At 45.2% G+C, this 16,797-nt stretch overlaps 2 protein-coding genes across 2 annotated transcripts; both read right to left on the minus strand.

Annotated features, from left to right (window-relative positions):
- Positions 1-4,105: 4,105 nt before the first annotated feature.
- HRG_08312 (heat-labile enterotoxin alpha chain domain-containing protein) lies at positions 4,106-7,485 on the minus strand (the record flags this gene model as incomplete). Its single annotated transcript, XM_044866783.1, has 14 exons — positions 4,106-4,112; positions 4,176-4,475; positions 4,537-4,622; positions 4,675-4,800; positions 4,857-4,930; positions 4,994-5,054; positions 5,123-5,204; positions 5,259-5,513; positions 5,568-5,649; positions 5,698-5,836; positions 5,890-5,986; positions 6,044-6,245; positions 6,432-6,448; positions 6,509-7,485. 14 exons carry the CDS (start codon positions 7,483-7,485, stop codon positions 4,106-4,108), a joined length of 2,505 nt encoding a protein of 834 aa, XP_044717670.1.
- A 2,279-nt stretch (positions 7,486-9,764) lies between these two features.
- On the minus strand, positions 9,765-14,502 carry HRG_08313 (ABC-2 type transporter domain-containing protein; the record flags this gene model as incomplete). Its single annotated transcript, XM_044866784.1, has 7 exons — positions 9,765-9,843; positions 9,897-10,210; positions 10,271-11,548; positions 11,603-11,818; positions 11,876-12,250; positions 12,310-14,193; positions 14,272-14,502. The coding sequence occupies 7 exons, from the start codon at positions 14,500-14,502 to the stop codon at positions 9,765-9,767; spliced, it is 4,377 nt and encodes a 1,458-aa protein (XP_044717671.1).
- Between the last annotated feature and the right edge of the window lie 2,295 nt (positions 14,503-16,797).

The raw sequence follows: 16,797 nt of genomic DNA on the forward strand, positions 1-16,797 counted from the left end.
GGGCATTTTAATATAAAGTATATAAACGCGCTTTAATATAAGTAATAGCCGTTAGCCTTCCTTTTCCTAATTTCCTTACTTATTACTTACTTTACTTACTACTTAAAGTATAAGATAGTATAAAGGGTATTTAATAATAACTTCCTACTATATTTAGCTTAGTTTATATAAGTAGCTAATATTAAGGTATCCTTATTAGTATCGATAGTTAGCTATTCCTTTTATAAAAGGGCGGTAATCTTATTACCGCTATATAGTATATACTTATAAAGCTTTTAAAAATATAGCGTTTACTTATAGCCCTATACTACCTTTATTAACTAGCTTATATACTTACTATAGTTAGTAAGTATAATTATAAGGATAAGTAGCTCTTATAGGGCTAGCGTAATTAAGTTTTATAACTATATAAGCTTTATACTATCTTCTTATATTATAGTTCCCGCCGCTTATAAGAACGTCTCTTTAAAGTTAGGGAGGAATTCGTTAAAGGTCTACCCGTTCCTTTACCTAAGGGTCTATAGCCTATTATATACTTTCTCCCGCTCCTATTAGCCTTATTTACTAGGCTAGATATCTTATATTCTATAATTTCCTATATTAGATTCGCGGCTAAGCCTAACTAGACGTATTTTAAGGCTTTAAATATAATTTAGAAATATTTAAATAAATTCCCTAGCCTAAAGATTAAATATAGTTATAGTATCCCTTTTACCTATCTATATATAAAGGGTTTTACCGACTCTAGCTAGGCGTTGGATTTAATAGACGGAAAATCCTTTTCCGGTTACTATTTTTATATATATAATAATATAATAAGCTAGGCTTACTTTAAGTAGAAAGCCGTTGCTCTTTTTACTTATAAAGCAAAGTATATTAGCCTTAGGGAAGTAAATAAAGAAGCTATTTATTTAAATATACTTTTTAAAAATATTACTAAGGATCTATTTATTAAGATTCTTAATACTATACCTCTTATTTTAATAGATAATACTACTACTATTAAATTAGTAGAAAATCCGGAATTTTATAAAAGGTCTAAGTATATACTCTAGCGCTACTATTCTTAGGTTTATCGGTAGGAGGAGTCGGATCGCGGCCGTCTCTATTATTACCGTTATCGTTATCTTAGCCCTTATTTAGCTAAGCCTCGTTTTCGATATTAGCTTACTTATTTTAAGGAGCGGCCTAAGCGATAATCTCCTATTAGCTAGAGCCGCCCTATTAAGATAGAGTAGCTAGGTTATTAGTACTTACCTAAGAGCTCTTAGGTATAATCTCCTTATTAGTATTAGTATCGCTAATAAGGGTAATAAACTTATAAGTTTCCTAGCCTATAAAGGTAGGCTTATTAGTAGTCGGAGTTAAGGTATTTAGTAAGGTAATAAGGGCACGACCTTTATTACTATTAAGTCCTAAACTAAAAGTTTCCTAGGACTAGGATTCCCTTATACCTTTCTTAGCTTTCTTTATTAAGAGGGAACTAGCGTTACTATAAGACTTCTAAGCTAATCGCTTATACTTTAAGGGCGAATACGCCGCTACTTACTCTTATATATAGTATAGGAAATCGGCGTTATAGCTCTTTATCTTCTTTAGCGTAAAAAGTATTATTATTAATAAATCGTTAATAAAAAGTAATATAAAAGGTATAAGGGATTAATAAAAAAAGGTATAAAACTCTATAGTAATCGTAAGCGGAAGAGCTAAAGAAGAAAAGAGAAGAAAAGAAGTAAGAGATATATACGCACGCTCTTTATATTATAGTTACGCGGCCGATATATAGGCGATACTATAATAGTTACTTAGCGGTAACCGCTAGTATAATACCTATTAATATTATAGAGCATAGACTAATATATACTTTTATAGGTATATATACGCGATATATAACCGAAACTACCTCTCTTCTTAACTAAATATATATAATATAGTAAAAGTAATATATATTAAAGATATAGCTAAGACGTTTATATAGGAAGGGAAATAATTATAAGAGCGCTATATAGAGGTATAAGCTAATAAAGTACTTAGGTATATAGTACTAATATATTAGTAAGGTATTAGTAGGGAATTATGCCTACCCCGCTTATAAGATATAGACTACTTACTACTTTAATAGAAGAGGAGAAATCCCTCTTCTTATAAGCTTTAGTCTTATAATAAGGAGAAAATAATATATATAGCGTAGTACTTCTAGCTATCTTTACTACCTAACTAATCGTACTATAATATATATTCTCTTATATATAGGCGCGGGTATAGGCATTTAGGTAGTATAAGTACTTACTAAGCGCGCGCGGTATAAATAGGCGGGGCGGGCTAGCCTTAGTATATATCTTAAAAATAAGTCGAGTATATAAATAGTAATATACTATTATATAAATAGTAATACTCTTTTATATATACTTCTTATATCTCTTTTTATAAGAATTATATAGTAGGTTAAGAGATCTAATAAATTACTAGTAAATCCCTTATATATATTTACCTTAGTATAATAAATTTTAGATATACTATAGTATAAGTAGGTATACCCTTTACTTTTTACTCTTATATATAAGTATATAAAATTAAAGTATAGACTAAAAGTTAAAATATTATATTTAGAAAAACCTATTTAAAGGGTTTTATTACTTCTATTATTTCTTATTTATACCTATAAATTATCTTTTTAGCCTTATACTTATTTTTATCGCTTTCCTATACTATTAGTAAATATACGTTTTCCTAGCTTAGTAAAGTAAAGAGGAACTAAGATATTAGCTAAAGTATAGCGTTTACTTTTTTAACCTTAGCTACGAGCTCCCGCTTTATAGGTAGCTTACCCTTTAAATTATCCGAGTAGTTATCTTCTTTCTTCTATTATCTATAATAGATCGAATTCTTTTATTAGTCTTATATATAATAAAAACTTAATATCTAGTATAAGCTAGCTATAAAATACTATTAAGTATTTAGCCCTACGCTATCTTTATTAGGGCGACTCCTTAGGTAGTTACTTACTATAACTCCTTTTAACGAAGTTATAAGAATCTAGTAAAAGAAATACTATTTTCTATAATTAACTAGTCCCCTTATATATAAAGATCTATCTTTTTAAGCTAGATAATCTCTAAGTTATATCTTTAGTATTTAATTCTACCCCTATTCTTAAATATATTTAGACTTAAGTTACTTTATTTATCTTATTATAGGATAGGTTATAAGTCGTACTAAGAAGTATATATAAACAGCTAACTTTAGCTTCTTCTTTTTTTAAATAAAAGCCATCGCGTAGGGGCGTATACCACCCTAATATAGGCATTAACTCTATCTCCTATATAGAAACAGAGGGTTACTAGTGCGGGTATAACTAGACGAAGGCACACTCGCAATGGTACCTAGCTATCTTAGATGCACTGCTTTCGTGACTTTTTATCGTCCTATTCCTAGAAGGCTTCGCGTCGAGTTGCTCGGCCTTTAGAAGCAGGATAATTAGTACTGTATTTTCAGGAGCGCATCGTCGGCCGTATCTCTAGCTGGAGCAGCGAGTACAAGCAAAGAGACGTAATAAGAGTAATAGCGGTAGAGAACTTCATTATTGCTTTTAACTTTGTTGCCGCTGCCCGCACGGATTATATGCCGTAGCAATAGTGATCTAATAGTAACGAGTATAAAGAGAGAGCCGTAAGAAAAGGAGTAGACCTACGGTGTGATTTTTGTGTTAGCAGCAGCTATAACGTGTCGTTACTGGTCTTCACTATGCTATAGTCTCGCTGCAGTCTCGATTAATCGTCTTTTACAAGGTTGGGAATAAAGGCGTTAGGGAGAAGAGATGCTATAGGGCGAATGAATGGTGCTTGTTTGGATAATCGCTACGCATAGCGAGCCGGGGTTTCCTTTCTACGAAGGCCTAATTCGTCACAACGCTATGAAAGCTATATAAAGTACTCCGGCTAAAGTCTATCACGTTCCGATGAAGCGGAATTTTACTATATATATATAGGGGAATGTGCGTATATAAACTATACGGTATCAGCGCTATACTTAACTAGCTAGCTACCCCTTTCCTACTTTTCGTCTACCCGTTAGGCGGGGTAGTTTACTGGTTAGTCAAGGCCCTCTAATGCCTTGCCGGCATTAGACGAGTATTTCTACTCTCTTCGCTTGACAGATACCCCCAAATAACATACAACTTATCCTGGGCGTTGCCGTCGTCGCGGCCCACGTTTATATCAGGCGTCGTCCCGGTATAGCCGTGATACTCCTTATTAAGGAAGCCATCAATGCCTTCGGTTCCGCGAAAGAGCGCCAGTCGTCGGATTTTCTGCCGCGCCTCTGGATCCTTTTTGCACGTAAGGTAGCGGAATTTGCCTCCTGCGCCCTTTGCTAAGTCGTTTGACCCGGAAATTTCCTTATCTTGAACCGTGACTTCAAAGGAGGAGCAAGCATCGTCACGATTTACAGTATACTTAGGAATAATCCAAACAGATCTAGCAAGCGTTGTTAGCTTTCATGTCAGGGATTAAAGGGTACCGGCGTGTTATAACTTACTCTCCCCCGAAATCGTGATTGATTTCTTCACTGAGGCCTTGGGCCTCAAGGAGCCGGTTTGGTGGTGGATTCTTACTGTACACTACCTATGATACCGTTAGTGAATGGTGTATATACCTTAGAGGGGGATACGCTTACATCCACGCCAGATACATAGGGCTTCAAGTAGGATTCGTACAGATCATAGAACTCTGTCCTGAATTTTGTTAGGAGTTCTTTTCCTGCCTTTCGCGCATTGCTCGGGTCGGCGGCGATTTTATCAACCTAAAATTATATATTAGTACTTTGTTTCCGTGCGGTTTTAGGAGGCTTAGACATGCCCAATTCCTGCTCTCCTCCTCCATTTCGACACTAGCAAACTCGATTTCAGTTTTAAGGTCCCCATCCAGTTCGACTAAAATAGGCGTTAGTGATTGGACCATAGTTGGGCGTTTAATTGGAGTGCTAGGCATCTTACGACGTTGTAGAGCTTGCGACATTTCCGAAACTTTAACAAGTTCCCTTAAGACTATAGAAGACTAAAGTTGGGTATTAGTTTAGATGTTTTCGCAGGAAGGGAGTATGGCCCTAAAGTTGTATTCCATACCACTCTGCTTGCGCTGCGGTAATCGAGTATCTTCTGGCTCGCGGGGAAGTTTTGAGCATTGGGATACTCTTCGAGAAAGGGCCTAACGCGCCGGTTAGTGGAATGCTCACAGCCTATAGCCTCTTCTTGCACTTGCCGATATTCATAATCGTGCTGGCAGCCATTCTCAATGAACTGGTCGGACCACTGTTTGACCTGCCGGAACGAGCCTTCGGTAGAAGCCGCAGAAATTTTCTCAGGCGCTCCCGAACCTCCCATCACTTTGCCCAAGTCGCCTTGGTAGAAGAGCGATACCTCAACGTCAGCATTTTTACTGACCTGCTCCATGCTGTACTTTACGTCTACGCTCAGGTCGCCCTTGACTCCCCAAAACTTCAACGAAGCCTCGGCGCTATCGACTTGAATTAGTGCCGTGTATCTCTTGTCTAAAGGCGTAGAAACTCACTGTGCTTTGAGATCAGTCTTACTGACCGATCCTTTAGATTGGAAGGACACTCGAGCAATCATTTTCCCACCCTTATGGAAGCCTGAAATATTATTAGTTTTTATTTAATTAGGTGGTGGTGGGATCTTACCGCGGATCCAACGATCGCCAAAATCCGCATTGAAACTTTCACTCTTGTAGTTGTCGGTATTGAATTGGAACCCGGTCGGGAACTTTTGCTGTCGCTCAATATCGATGATAGCCACATATGTCAAGGTGTCCTTAGATATCTAGGAAATAAGCGTTAACATAATATCAATCCGTCTTGAAATGGAATACTTGCTTGTGTGTGATCGAGATAGTGGCCTGATATAGATGCACTTTGACCCCAGCCAGAGACGGTCGCAGAAGCGCTGATATCAAGCGTCTTCAAATACGAACTTGAATCTTATCGTCAGTTTATGACTCGTTCCATCCTCGTTGAATTGGGGTCTTACTCGTATGATTCCGTGAGCTTAGAGTACACCTTTAGAGTGCCAGCGCAGTCAGGTTGATCGGCAGCCCGAGCACTGATGTGTTTCTCGTTCACATTCTGGCCCTGTTCCGGTGCCTGAACAGTCCCGTTGTTGCCTGTGCCTTCCTCATCAAGCAGTTTGTCGAGTTCGTTTGGGTCAGGTGGGGTGAAATATGACGTTGAATCTACGTCGGTCAAGTTTGCACTCGGTTTCGAAAAGGGGAATTCCACGGTTTGGTTAGCCATGTTTCTAGGTGTTGTAGTATTTATTGGCACGGTTTGGCCACCCGTGCCCTGTTCAGGTGCCGCAGGTTCATCCCGTTTTGCCTTGTTGGAGGGTGCGATGACGGCCCCAGGCTTCAGTCCTTTACCCAAAAACGAGTTATAACTAGTTTCCAGTTAGAGTCATGTCAGATATCCAAGACCAAGGTTAGTAGGGGTTGCGTACGCTTGTGCAACATTCAACAAACCGTTCCCTTCGACTTTCTTGTTGTCGGGCTTGGCCGCGGCATTGCCTTGTGCGCTGTTGCCCTTGCCCTTTTCAGTAGAACCATCCTTGTCCTTTCCAGCAGAGCCATCTTTGAGATCACAGCCGGGGTCGTCTCTCTTGCAGTGCTTCTTCTTGCAAGCCGTGTCCTCGGGCAGTGTCTCCTGTCCACGGGGCTTACGGCGCTCCATGAGGGGAAAGTTGCCATTCCAGCCGACCGGCTTTCCGTTTTCTTTCATGAATGCAATGGCGCTATCCTTGGTCGACCGACCCGCAGGAGGCTTGTGAGGCTTCCATTCAGGCTTTTCCCAGACGGGGTTGTTGTCTGCAAAGGGGGCAAGCTGGGGCACGTTGATACTTGCCATATATTGATCAAAAGTAGTATCGTATTTGGGATTTTTAACAAATGATTGGTGAGCAGCAATTTTGTCCAACTGGATGTCATCAGGGGCGTCGTGGCCTGGGGGCAGCCAGCCTTTGACCTGGGCCCAGCGAATGCCCCCTAGACACGAGACTTCAGCCTCTTTAGGGATTGGATTGGCTTCCGCAAGAGAGCTTTCTGCGTCGATACAGTTTGGCGTTGCTTGAATGAGGTGCACGTACCCCTTGTTATCCCGGGCAAACTTATTTGCGACGGAAAACAAGGTCGAGGTCGAGACGTAGGCGGTGCTTACGAGGCCGCTGCCGCCAAGGTCGCAATATGGACCATCAATGTGGTCTAAGAGGCTGTAAGGATCGTGGTTCCGCGTGTTGATATCGAGCTGTGCCGGAATGCCCCCTGCGGCCTCGAGCAATTCGGGCTTTGATCCGCCCCCACGGACGATGAGTTTAATGGGTGCTTTGGGTGACTGCTCTGTCGGGGCAGAGTGACTGTTGCCCGGCCATATGAGCAGACTGAGTGCAGCCGACAGGAACGGGGCAGGCCCGTGGCTGAACATGATGAATGAATGAAGCTGATTCGAAGTCGTTTAAACGATTGACCATGAGATGTGAGGAGTAACGAATGTGAGGTGGGTGTTGATGGCGAGGTAACGAGGTTCTGGCAAGAAGATTTATCTTACACTCGCTGGCGAGGACCAGGTGAGATATATAGTCAGGAACGAGGTATCCGCGGCGAGTCTAGATTCGTCTGGATACATGGCTACGTGCTGTCAACCCTGGTATGATCCCATAATCATATCTTATTGCATGATTCGCTCGCACTTGTCATGGCTGTCAATCCACCCAACCTGAAAGGTCACTCATGCAGCCGTTGCGAAGATCAATGCTCATCGCTCGTCTGGGAAACCAACCGAGCCAAGGCATTGATACTGCTCCTTCGCTGAAATACGTCGAGTCGCCTAGTGCCTCGTGGGTTTGCCCACTGCGGAATCAATCAATCAACTATCTTTAAGTTTCAGAAAAGCTGGGCTCCACGGAAATAATTAGCAGGCGGCAGGGTGCTCATAATAAACGGTCCACGGATTACCAGGAGACATCAGACTAATCTAGTGCGCAGTGGGGAAACTGGAGTGAACTATAACACTTGTGCTGTATGTAGTTATAAGGGCCAACAGGGAGGAGAGTCTCTTGTCCGGCCACACCGAAGGCGGCAGGTAAGTATGGCCGGGAGCATCGCAAGGCTGAAGGTGGGAAGAACGAGGTTCAACCCTACCGTCATTCCGCTAAAAGTTGATGCTTGCTGGTTCCCTTACCTAGAATATGTTAGTTCCAGTGATTGGTGGTTTCAGATGTGGTATAAACTTCACCCAAATTACGAATCGTCTAGTTCAATCCACATTTATTAAGCATAAAATGTAGTCTTGGTGAATCATTCGTTGTTATGCGTAAGAGGCCCAGCTCCTCACAGTAGGAACATTGTAGAACTATTGCGAGTAATAAGTCACTAGTCAGTCGCCACCACATGTACGTTTCTTAGCGCCCCCCCCCCCCTTACCCTCCTCTCTATAGTTTTCAAGTCGTCCGTTGGTTCACGCAGAAATAATCTCGCGGGGCAGTAATTTAGAATGGCAAGGGTCAATGTATAAATTTAGGTTTGTCTGTTTCATCCAAGAAGGGATGAGCAAGGGCCCTACCTATAACCAAGGACAGTGAAAGAGTCTAAGGGAAAGACACATTAACTAATGAGGATATTGTAGGTACGCATAAGAAAGGCCCTGAGTCCCTGACTAGCCGGCACATGAAAAAGCGGGTTAGTAGAGCTGGTCAAGGCGCAGCGCCGATAATTACTGTCTATTCATGTTTATATTCGTGTCTGTATATTCCCCGTAGAAAAGAAGGTTCTTAGACCAAAAGGTGGATAAAGGTCCATGTGGCCTCGTGTCTACTCGCCCCAAAAGACGGGCTTTTGTACCCCCCTACCGTAAAAACTCATGAACTTGGACCAGTATTAGAGTTCCAGGGCAGTGGGGGCTGCACGATCAGCCTCACAGCAGACTTGTACCTAAGACCAATCTGCCTAGTTATTGTATAATAGTCTCTACGTAATCGTCTATTATATCTGGCGGGCTTATCAGCCTTATTAATAAAGGCGATAAAAGCGGCAGGCGGTTAATTCCTATAAATAACGATAATAAAGCCGGCAAACAGCTATCGCGAAAGCTTCAAAGTTGACTGTATTTTATGTGCGTGTGGGCGGGCGGCGTGTCTGCCTGCAGTGGCTAGGGCGGGATTGGGCCGATATGTATACAGTACAAATTTGGTATGGGGCAGATCCGTGCCGCCCCCACTACCCCATGCCGCTAAGGCGGTCCAATTTCATGAGTTTCTACGGTATATATCTAAAGATATACCTATACCGACGGTAATATTAGTAACTAGAAGCAGCTAACTAGATACTAAAGGATAAGGGGGTCTAGGGCGAATAAAGGAAAAGAGAAAGCACTAAGTAGGGCAAGGTAAGAGGCAAAGAGAGAAAAAGGTATATTAATAAAGAGAAAGAAAAAGATACTAATAATTAATAATGCCGTCTGCTAGCAAAGGGGAAAAAGAGACTTCTTTTATATAACGAAATTTCCCTCCTTCTTCCTTAGACAAAGAGAGGGCTAAGGGATTATCTAATTAAGAAGAAGGCTAGCTAGAGACTCTACTAAGGATCCTACTAGGGATCCTACTAGGGATTCTGCTAAGGACCTAGCAAAGACTCTACTACGCGGGCTATATATTTGTGAGGGTATAGAATAGAAGCCCCCGTTAAAGTATATATTCCAGCCGATATCTATAAGTACTTAAATAATAGACCAAACCCAAACGACCACTTTTTAATACGAACGGTATATATAAAGAAGTATATAAGGCTATATAGACCATTAGCGTAGTCTTAGCGTTAGCTTAGCTAGGGACCACTTACGCCCAGTTAGAGAAGCAAAACGCGAGAAAGATGCTAAAATCGCGCCACTTCTGGCTTGGCTCAATGTCTAAAGCTGCCAAATACTCCCTCCCGTTGCTATACGGACAGTAACTGCAGTTGTCTCTTCCGTCCGGGTCAATCAGGTAACCAGCTCCTGCTTGCTCTATAAAAGCGCTAGCGAACTGGCTGCACATCTGACCACTAGGGATGCGGAAGTGAGCAGCCTCGTTTTGGGCACACCGAACTGCTTGCCGCGGGAGAGTGGCAGCTAAAACGCCGCCTATCCAGTATGTGCTGGGGTTCAGCCAGTACACCTATCTAGCCCGTCAGTATTTGTCAGACGTTTCATCCTGCAAGTTGTCTACGGTGCTTACCCAGTATTTCCAAAATGGGTTCAGCTGTTCGTATGGGACCACCACACCATTAATCAGTGAGAACATGACTAAAAAGAAGGGAAGAACATTGCTGATAACGGTAAAGCTAGGCGCCCAGGCACAGATCCACTGGCCCCAACTGGACTGGAAGAGGAAGAAGAGAATCGTCATCAAGAACACGTAGCCAGATGTCGAAGAGTCGGTGGGCAGACCGGTTGGCCAGTACCAGAGAGCCCAGTATAAGATACCGGAGATGAGCGATCCTGGAATTTCTGAGAGAACGGAGGCGGTGCAAAAGGCCACCCAGCCGTAGATGCGGCTGGGGTACTCGCGACCCTCCCAAAGGGCGCGATCCATGTAGAACTTTGGCAGGATGGCGTTAAGGACCGTCGGTGGAATGAGCACGATGAGGAAAGACGTGAACATCCGGCTCTGCATATCGTTGACGGTGTCACCGAGCTTCCAAAATGTGAAACCATTGAAGATGCCAGCAATGACGGCGACAAAGAGCTTGCCGTAAATGTACGATGGTGCTCGCCACTGGTTGACAAACATGCGCTTGGTCAGAAGCGCCGCCTGCAACGCTACAGGTGCCGCAAACTCATGCTGGAGCACTTGCGCGTCTTCCTGTGTTTGGCTGCTTCGCTCATCCTTGATGCGCTGAATCTCCCGCTGGAGCGCCCTGTTCTCGTCGGACGTGCGCCACAGCTCGTTCCATTGTTCACGCGCACTCGCCGACGTCTCAATCAAGAATTCCGCGACGTTCTTGCCTTCGGGGCACCTGGCACCTCGAGCCGCAAAGTAGTCTATGACTGCACTGCCGTTGTGGCCCACGGGACCGAAGTAGAATGTGTTGCCTCCAGGGTTCAAGGCGAGGATGTAGTCAAAGGTCTCAATCAGCTCCGATGAAGGCTGATGGATTGTGCAGACGATGGCCTGTCCAGAGGCACACAACTTCCGCAGGAAGCGCACAATCGAGAAGGCCGACTGCGAGTCGAGACCGCTTGTCGGCTCGTCCAGGAATAGCAAGAGAGACGGCTTTGCGGCCAGTTCCACCCCGATAGTCAGGCGTTTCTTAGGTTCGACCCCCAGGGAGCCCACCATGGCACCTTGGATGTCGGTGAGCTCAAGGAGGTCGATGACTTTGTTGACGTAGTCTATCTTGTCGTGTCGCGGAATATCGCGGCCCTGGCGGAGGAGCGCCGAGAACTCGAGTGCCTCTCGGACTGTGGCAGTTCCCTCGTGTAGGTCCATCTGCTCGACGAACCCTGTTCTTCGCTGAAAGTCCGATTGGAGTGGTCTGCCGTCAACGAGTATGCTGCCCTTAACAACGCCGACGGTCTGCCGCTGCGACAGGGTGTTGAGTAGAGTCGTCTTTCCTGCTCCACTAGCTCCCATCAAGGCAACCATGACGCCGGGCTTCGCGTAGCCTTGGATGTCGTTAAGGAGCTTCTTCGGGCCTTGCGGCGTCGGCACGGTATAGCCGATGTCTTCCCAAGTAAAAACATTTGCGCTTCTCGTAAACTGCTCGAGGACGTCGTCAGGCGTCTGCTGGCGCTCAATAGCGGCGCCCGATGTGTCGCCCGATGTGTCCAGATGACCGACTTCCTCTTCGTCGGCGTGGGACGGGCGCTTCGTCAGCTCCTTGGCTTTCTTGGAACCCGTAAACACTAGCCCGCCCATGCCGGAGCTCGCAAACGAGAGCACTTCTGTGGCGGCGACAGTGACAAGAATGTAGAGAATGGTGAAGGCAACGATTACGCCAAAGTTTCGCCACAGATGAGCCCGGCTGTATTCGAATTGCTCGCTCAGGTACCGCGATCCGGGGACGACTGGGTTGCCCGGCTGCGACCCGGAGATTGCACACCCTTGGTATTGAGGCTCGATGCCAGGGCCCCGCGGAACGAGCTGGCTCGAGGCGCACTCCATGTCTCGGCCGGAAAACTCGTTGGCCAGCACCGCCTCAAAGGCGTAGCTCACCTGTGTGCAGCAACGCTTGTCAGTCATGGGCCGCGAACACGCATATGCAGAGCACATACTGGGTTCAGATAATAGATCCAGCCGAACCAGATCTTTTGATTGAGCAAAACCGGTTTCGGAATGGCATATCCGGTAAAGACGATTAGAAGATTGAGCGCGGTGCCGGCGAAACGAATTGCTGCGTCCATGTTCGGCGAGCAAGCCGCAAACATTCGATAGAGGGCCGTTACGCAGATTGTAATGGCGTAGACGAAGAGCATGTAAATAAAGAACTTACCTGCTTCTATATCAAGGTTCGTCATAAAGTACATGATGACACCAAAAACAATGACCTCGGCGACGAGCATGGGAAAGTCGGCCAGCACTCGGGCCAGATTGACGGCGCTGGGCCGGTAAAAGGCATAATCTTTCTGCCGCAAGATGACGGACCGCCCTGAAACGGCCTTGGCGAGCTCCGACAGTTGCAGCCAGCCCAGGAACAAGATGGAGAAGAAGGACACGCCGCCGCGCAAGAACGCGCCCCGGGTGTTGCTGGGGGTGTTGTAGAAGAGGGAGCCCACAATCAGGCCGTTGCTGATGATGATGAAGAATTTTGTGTAGAGCGACGTCTTGTCGCCCCAGATTAGCCAAAACTCACGACGCGTGCATGCGAGGATCTGCTTCCAGAAGGAGACTGTGTAGCTGGACCCCTTCATGACGGTCTTAGACTTGGACTCCCGAACCGACTTCTGGAAAGTCTGCGCGTCGACGTTCTCGGTCTGGCTCATGTGCTGCTCGAAGTCTCCAACGTCTTCAAGGACCCTTTGGTACGCGCGACTTTTCCGGAATGCTTCCTCAAGCTCTTCGGCGGTCTTGGGGCACCTATCGCTGTAACCATGGCGAAACCGCCGAACATTGACGTCACAGACGGACGTGAGGAAGTCGGCGGTCGTTTGCCTCGGCGGGCAGTGAAAGCCTAGATCGATAAAGTACTGCCGGGCCTCGCTTACGGGTCCTTGATACAGCATCCGCCCGTCGTCGATGACGAGCACCTTGTCCATCAACTCGTAAATACCCTCGCCGGCTTGGTAGAGTGTCGTCAGGGTGGTGCGGTCGGACACGTCCGTCATGATGCGCAGAGACTTGGCGTAGTTGAAGGCCGTAGAGGCATCGAGGCCGCGAGTGGAGTTGTCCCAGCACGTCACGGTGCTCTTGGTGGCCAGCGTCTCGGCAATGCTGACTCGCTTGCGCTCGCCACCAGAGACGCCCCGAACATACTCGTCGCCGACGGGCGTGTGCTTGACATGCGACATGGCAAACATTTTGAGGAACGAGTCTATGATGAGCTCGATGTTGCCTCGCTCGTGTTGCCTGGTCTTGGTCCGAAGGGAAAAGTCGAGTGTCTGGCCGACGCTCAAGTTGGGAAGATGGCGGTCGTCTTCTGCGTTGTAAACGACTTCTCCCCGGAATCTCTTGTCCATCTCCGAGGCAGAGATGCCGCCGTAGAACACATCCCCCTCGACGCTCTGAAAGGATCCGCGATTGTTGGCAATGACCTTAAGAAGCGTGCTGCAGCCGCTTCCAGGTCGTCCCAGCACGAGCATCATCTCTCCCGGCCGGATGACGCCGGTGAAGCGGCGGATGAGCTCTCGAGAAGGGCCCGTCTTCGCGAGTTGCAGGCCGGGCACCCAGCCGGAGAGAAGATCGTACAGGTCGGGGCCAAAGGTTCCGGCAATGGCCTGGGGCAGCGTGCGGACAGTTGCCGCGCTGCTTCCGACACCCTTTACGGATAAATCCTTGAAGACAACGCCGACCTTCTTGGTCGACTTGCCACTAACTGGATGTCGCTTCTCGAGGTGCCCGCCACGCATAAATTGCTCCAAGTGGAAGTCATCATGCCCAAGAGACTTGAAGCTGTCGGCTTCTTCACCCGGCCTACTGCGGTTTGCCTTTTCGACGTCGGTCTTATCGGATCCAAAGGAGGCTATGTGAAAATTCTTCGCAATGCCACCTCTGCCCTTGGTCTGCTTTTTCTTGCTTGCCGACCGTGTCGTGCTTCGCCTGCTTAGTTCCTGTTGCAGCTCGTCAAAGTCATGTCTGGCTTCCTGCGGATCGACCGGACCGCCCTCGTAGGAGTCGCCCCAATAGCCATCGCCAGAGGCATTGGCAGACAAGGGGGTCTTTTCCGACCCTTGGGGTGGCTTGTCCTCGCTGTACTGATTTTGCCTATCGGCCGCGACCTCGTCGTCTCCCGCTGGAGCTTTGTCTGCCATACTGCCAATTGTTCGCTAGACGCTTGTTGAATCACTCGATGCCTTGTGCGAGTAGAAATAGAACCAAGGCAGTGAAAGAGGACGGGACGAGAGACAGTTGAAAAGCCAAGTCTCGGCTCACTGCCATAGACCAGCCGCGGAAACGATCGTTTGGCCGCAACACACATCGGGGAAAATAAAAAGCAAGTCGCTTGCCGGAACGGCATTGGTAAGCAGGCAGGGCCGTCTCTGGAGATTACATAGCTATCTCCGATGGTCATCTTTGCCTTGGCGGACTTTGTTCGGCCTGGGGAGATCTCCTTATCGGCCTCTGCATTATTATGCATTATTAATTGAAGCTCAGGGCTTGTGCGTGACGGACAGTTGTCCCTCCGTAGGCTTAGAGCTCTGCCGGGGCGATTTCGGAGCCCACAATAATAGTAGGTTATGCGAGGAGCTTTTTTCGACCTCACCGGCGAATGACTCGATTGGGACCGTCAGCTTTGGGCTAGCGTCCGGGGTGGTAAGCCGGTGCGGCGGCGGGCTTACCGGGAATAACAACGGCTTGCAAGTTGCGGTCTAATTAACTACTGTATGTATAGGGCGCCTTATCCTCCCCCCGTCGCTTGTTACGGCGGCCTATATAGATGCAGCCTTTAAAAGTTATCGGCCACGCTAAATTAGACCCTATAAGGAAAAAGGAAGTAGCAAAGTAAATAGAGTGCCCCGCACGCGATTTTATATAGCAGCCGCCCCTCCGCCTTTCTTAACATTCCCGATAATAATAAGGCGAAAAATAGATATCGCGACTCGAGCCCTTATTATAGTGCTTCGAGACGGCGGGAAATCGGCTACTAAAGTTACTACCTTAACTAGCGTGCCTCTTAGAATAGTTAAATATATCTATATACGAGCTCTTTAACGCGGCTTTAAGCTAGATACGCTGCCCTTAACCCTTTAAGACGAGTAGCTCTAAGATGCCCCTCGTTCTAGCTATCCCTCTAAGTAGCCTATAATCTAAGATAAGGTTCTTACGAAGGTTCGCCGCGATAGGTATAGAAGGGAAAAAAACTATACTAATATTACTAGCGAGCTAAGTTTAGTAGGGCACCTAGTCTTAGTAATAACTATATAGCGAGTCCTCCGCTTAATAAGCTTTTAAAAGATAAAGCCTATAAGGAAGCTAGGCTTAACAAAGAAGATATAAAAAGTACGACTAGCCTAGTATCTTAAGGAGCTACTATAAGAGAAGATATAGGCTTAGATTAAATAAATCTCTTATTATATATAGAAAATAATTAAACTTAAGGGCGGCAATAAATATCGCGAGGGTAGGCTATATTACGGGATACCCTATAGTCGATAATCTAGGTACCTATAACGATATCGGCCTCCCTTAGGGAAGTTACCCCTAACTCTCTAAGGCTCCCCGCGGAAGAAGGAACCCGGAAGCTACCGGGTAAACTCCGGGAAATCACCCGGAAATCCTAGAAATAATAACCGAGCGGATTATACGGACATTTTATAGAGATTTCCCCTAAGGATATATTATATAGGGAATATACTACGATTTCCTAAGTAATAATAGCTCTTTAGGGATTATACCGATATTTCCCTAAGAAGTTACTATAAGAATATAGTAGGGAAATAATAGAGAAATACCTATGCTTACTTAAGGAAAATACTAGGAAATACTACTAATACGCCGTACTACTATCGTACGATTATAAGGTTAAGATATTACTTAGTTAAAGCCCTAAGTAAGGTCTTACGCTTACTATAGTATATATAGAAGATAGAGAACCCGCTAGATCTTAAGCGGGTAGAGAAGAATATAGATAGTTATTACTACTCTTACTTTAACTCGTAAGACTAGTAGCTAGTTTATATTTAACGCGCGTAATAACGTATAGTAGCTAGTCCGTATAATACGTTTAATTACGTATAGTAGCTAGTCCGTTTAATTACCTATTAGACCTATACCGGATCTAAGTAGACGGTAAGGTTAACATACTAGCCCCGTACTAAGGGACTAGTATATAATAGGCTAGATTAGGTATAAGCTAAGAGCGGTGCTATAGTAATTTAGTTGCTACTTCCTTTTTCTATATAGGGTCTAATTTAGTATAGCCGATAACTTTTAAAGGCTTCCTTTATAAGTAAGTTAAAGATAAAACGTATCTTACTATTTTTAGAACTAATATATAAACCTTATAAGGGTAGATTTTATTTTTTATATAATATAATATTAAGTATATAAAAAGAATTTCTCTTATATAGGTAAATATATATAACTTCTTATAATTATATAACTAT

Source organism: Hirsutella rhossiliensis, assembly GCF_020360975.1.
Source record: "Hirsutella rhossiliensis strain HR02 chromosome Unknown scaffold00010, whole genome shotgun sequence".
NCBI lineage: Eukaryota > Fungi > Ascomycota > Sordariomycetes > Hypocreales > Ophiocordycipitaceae > Hirsutella > Hirsutella rhossiliensis.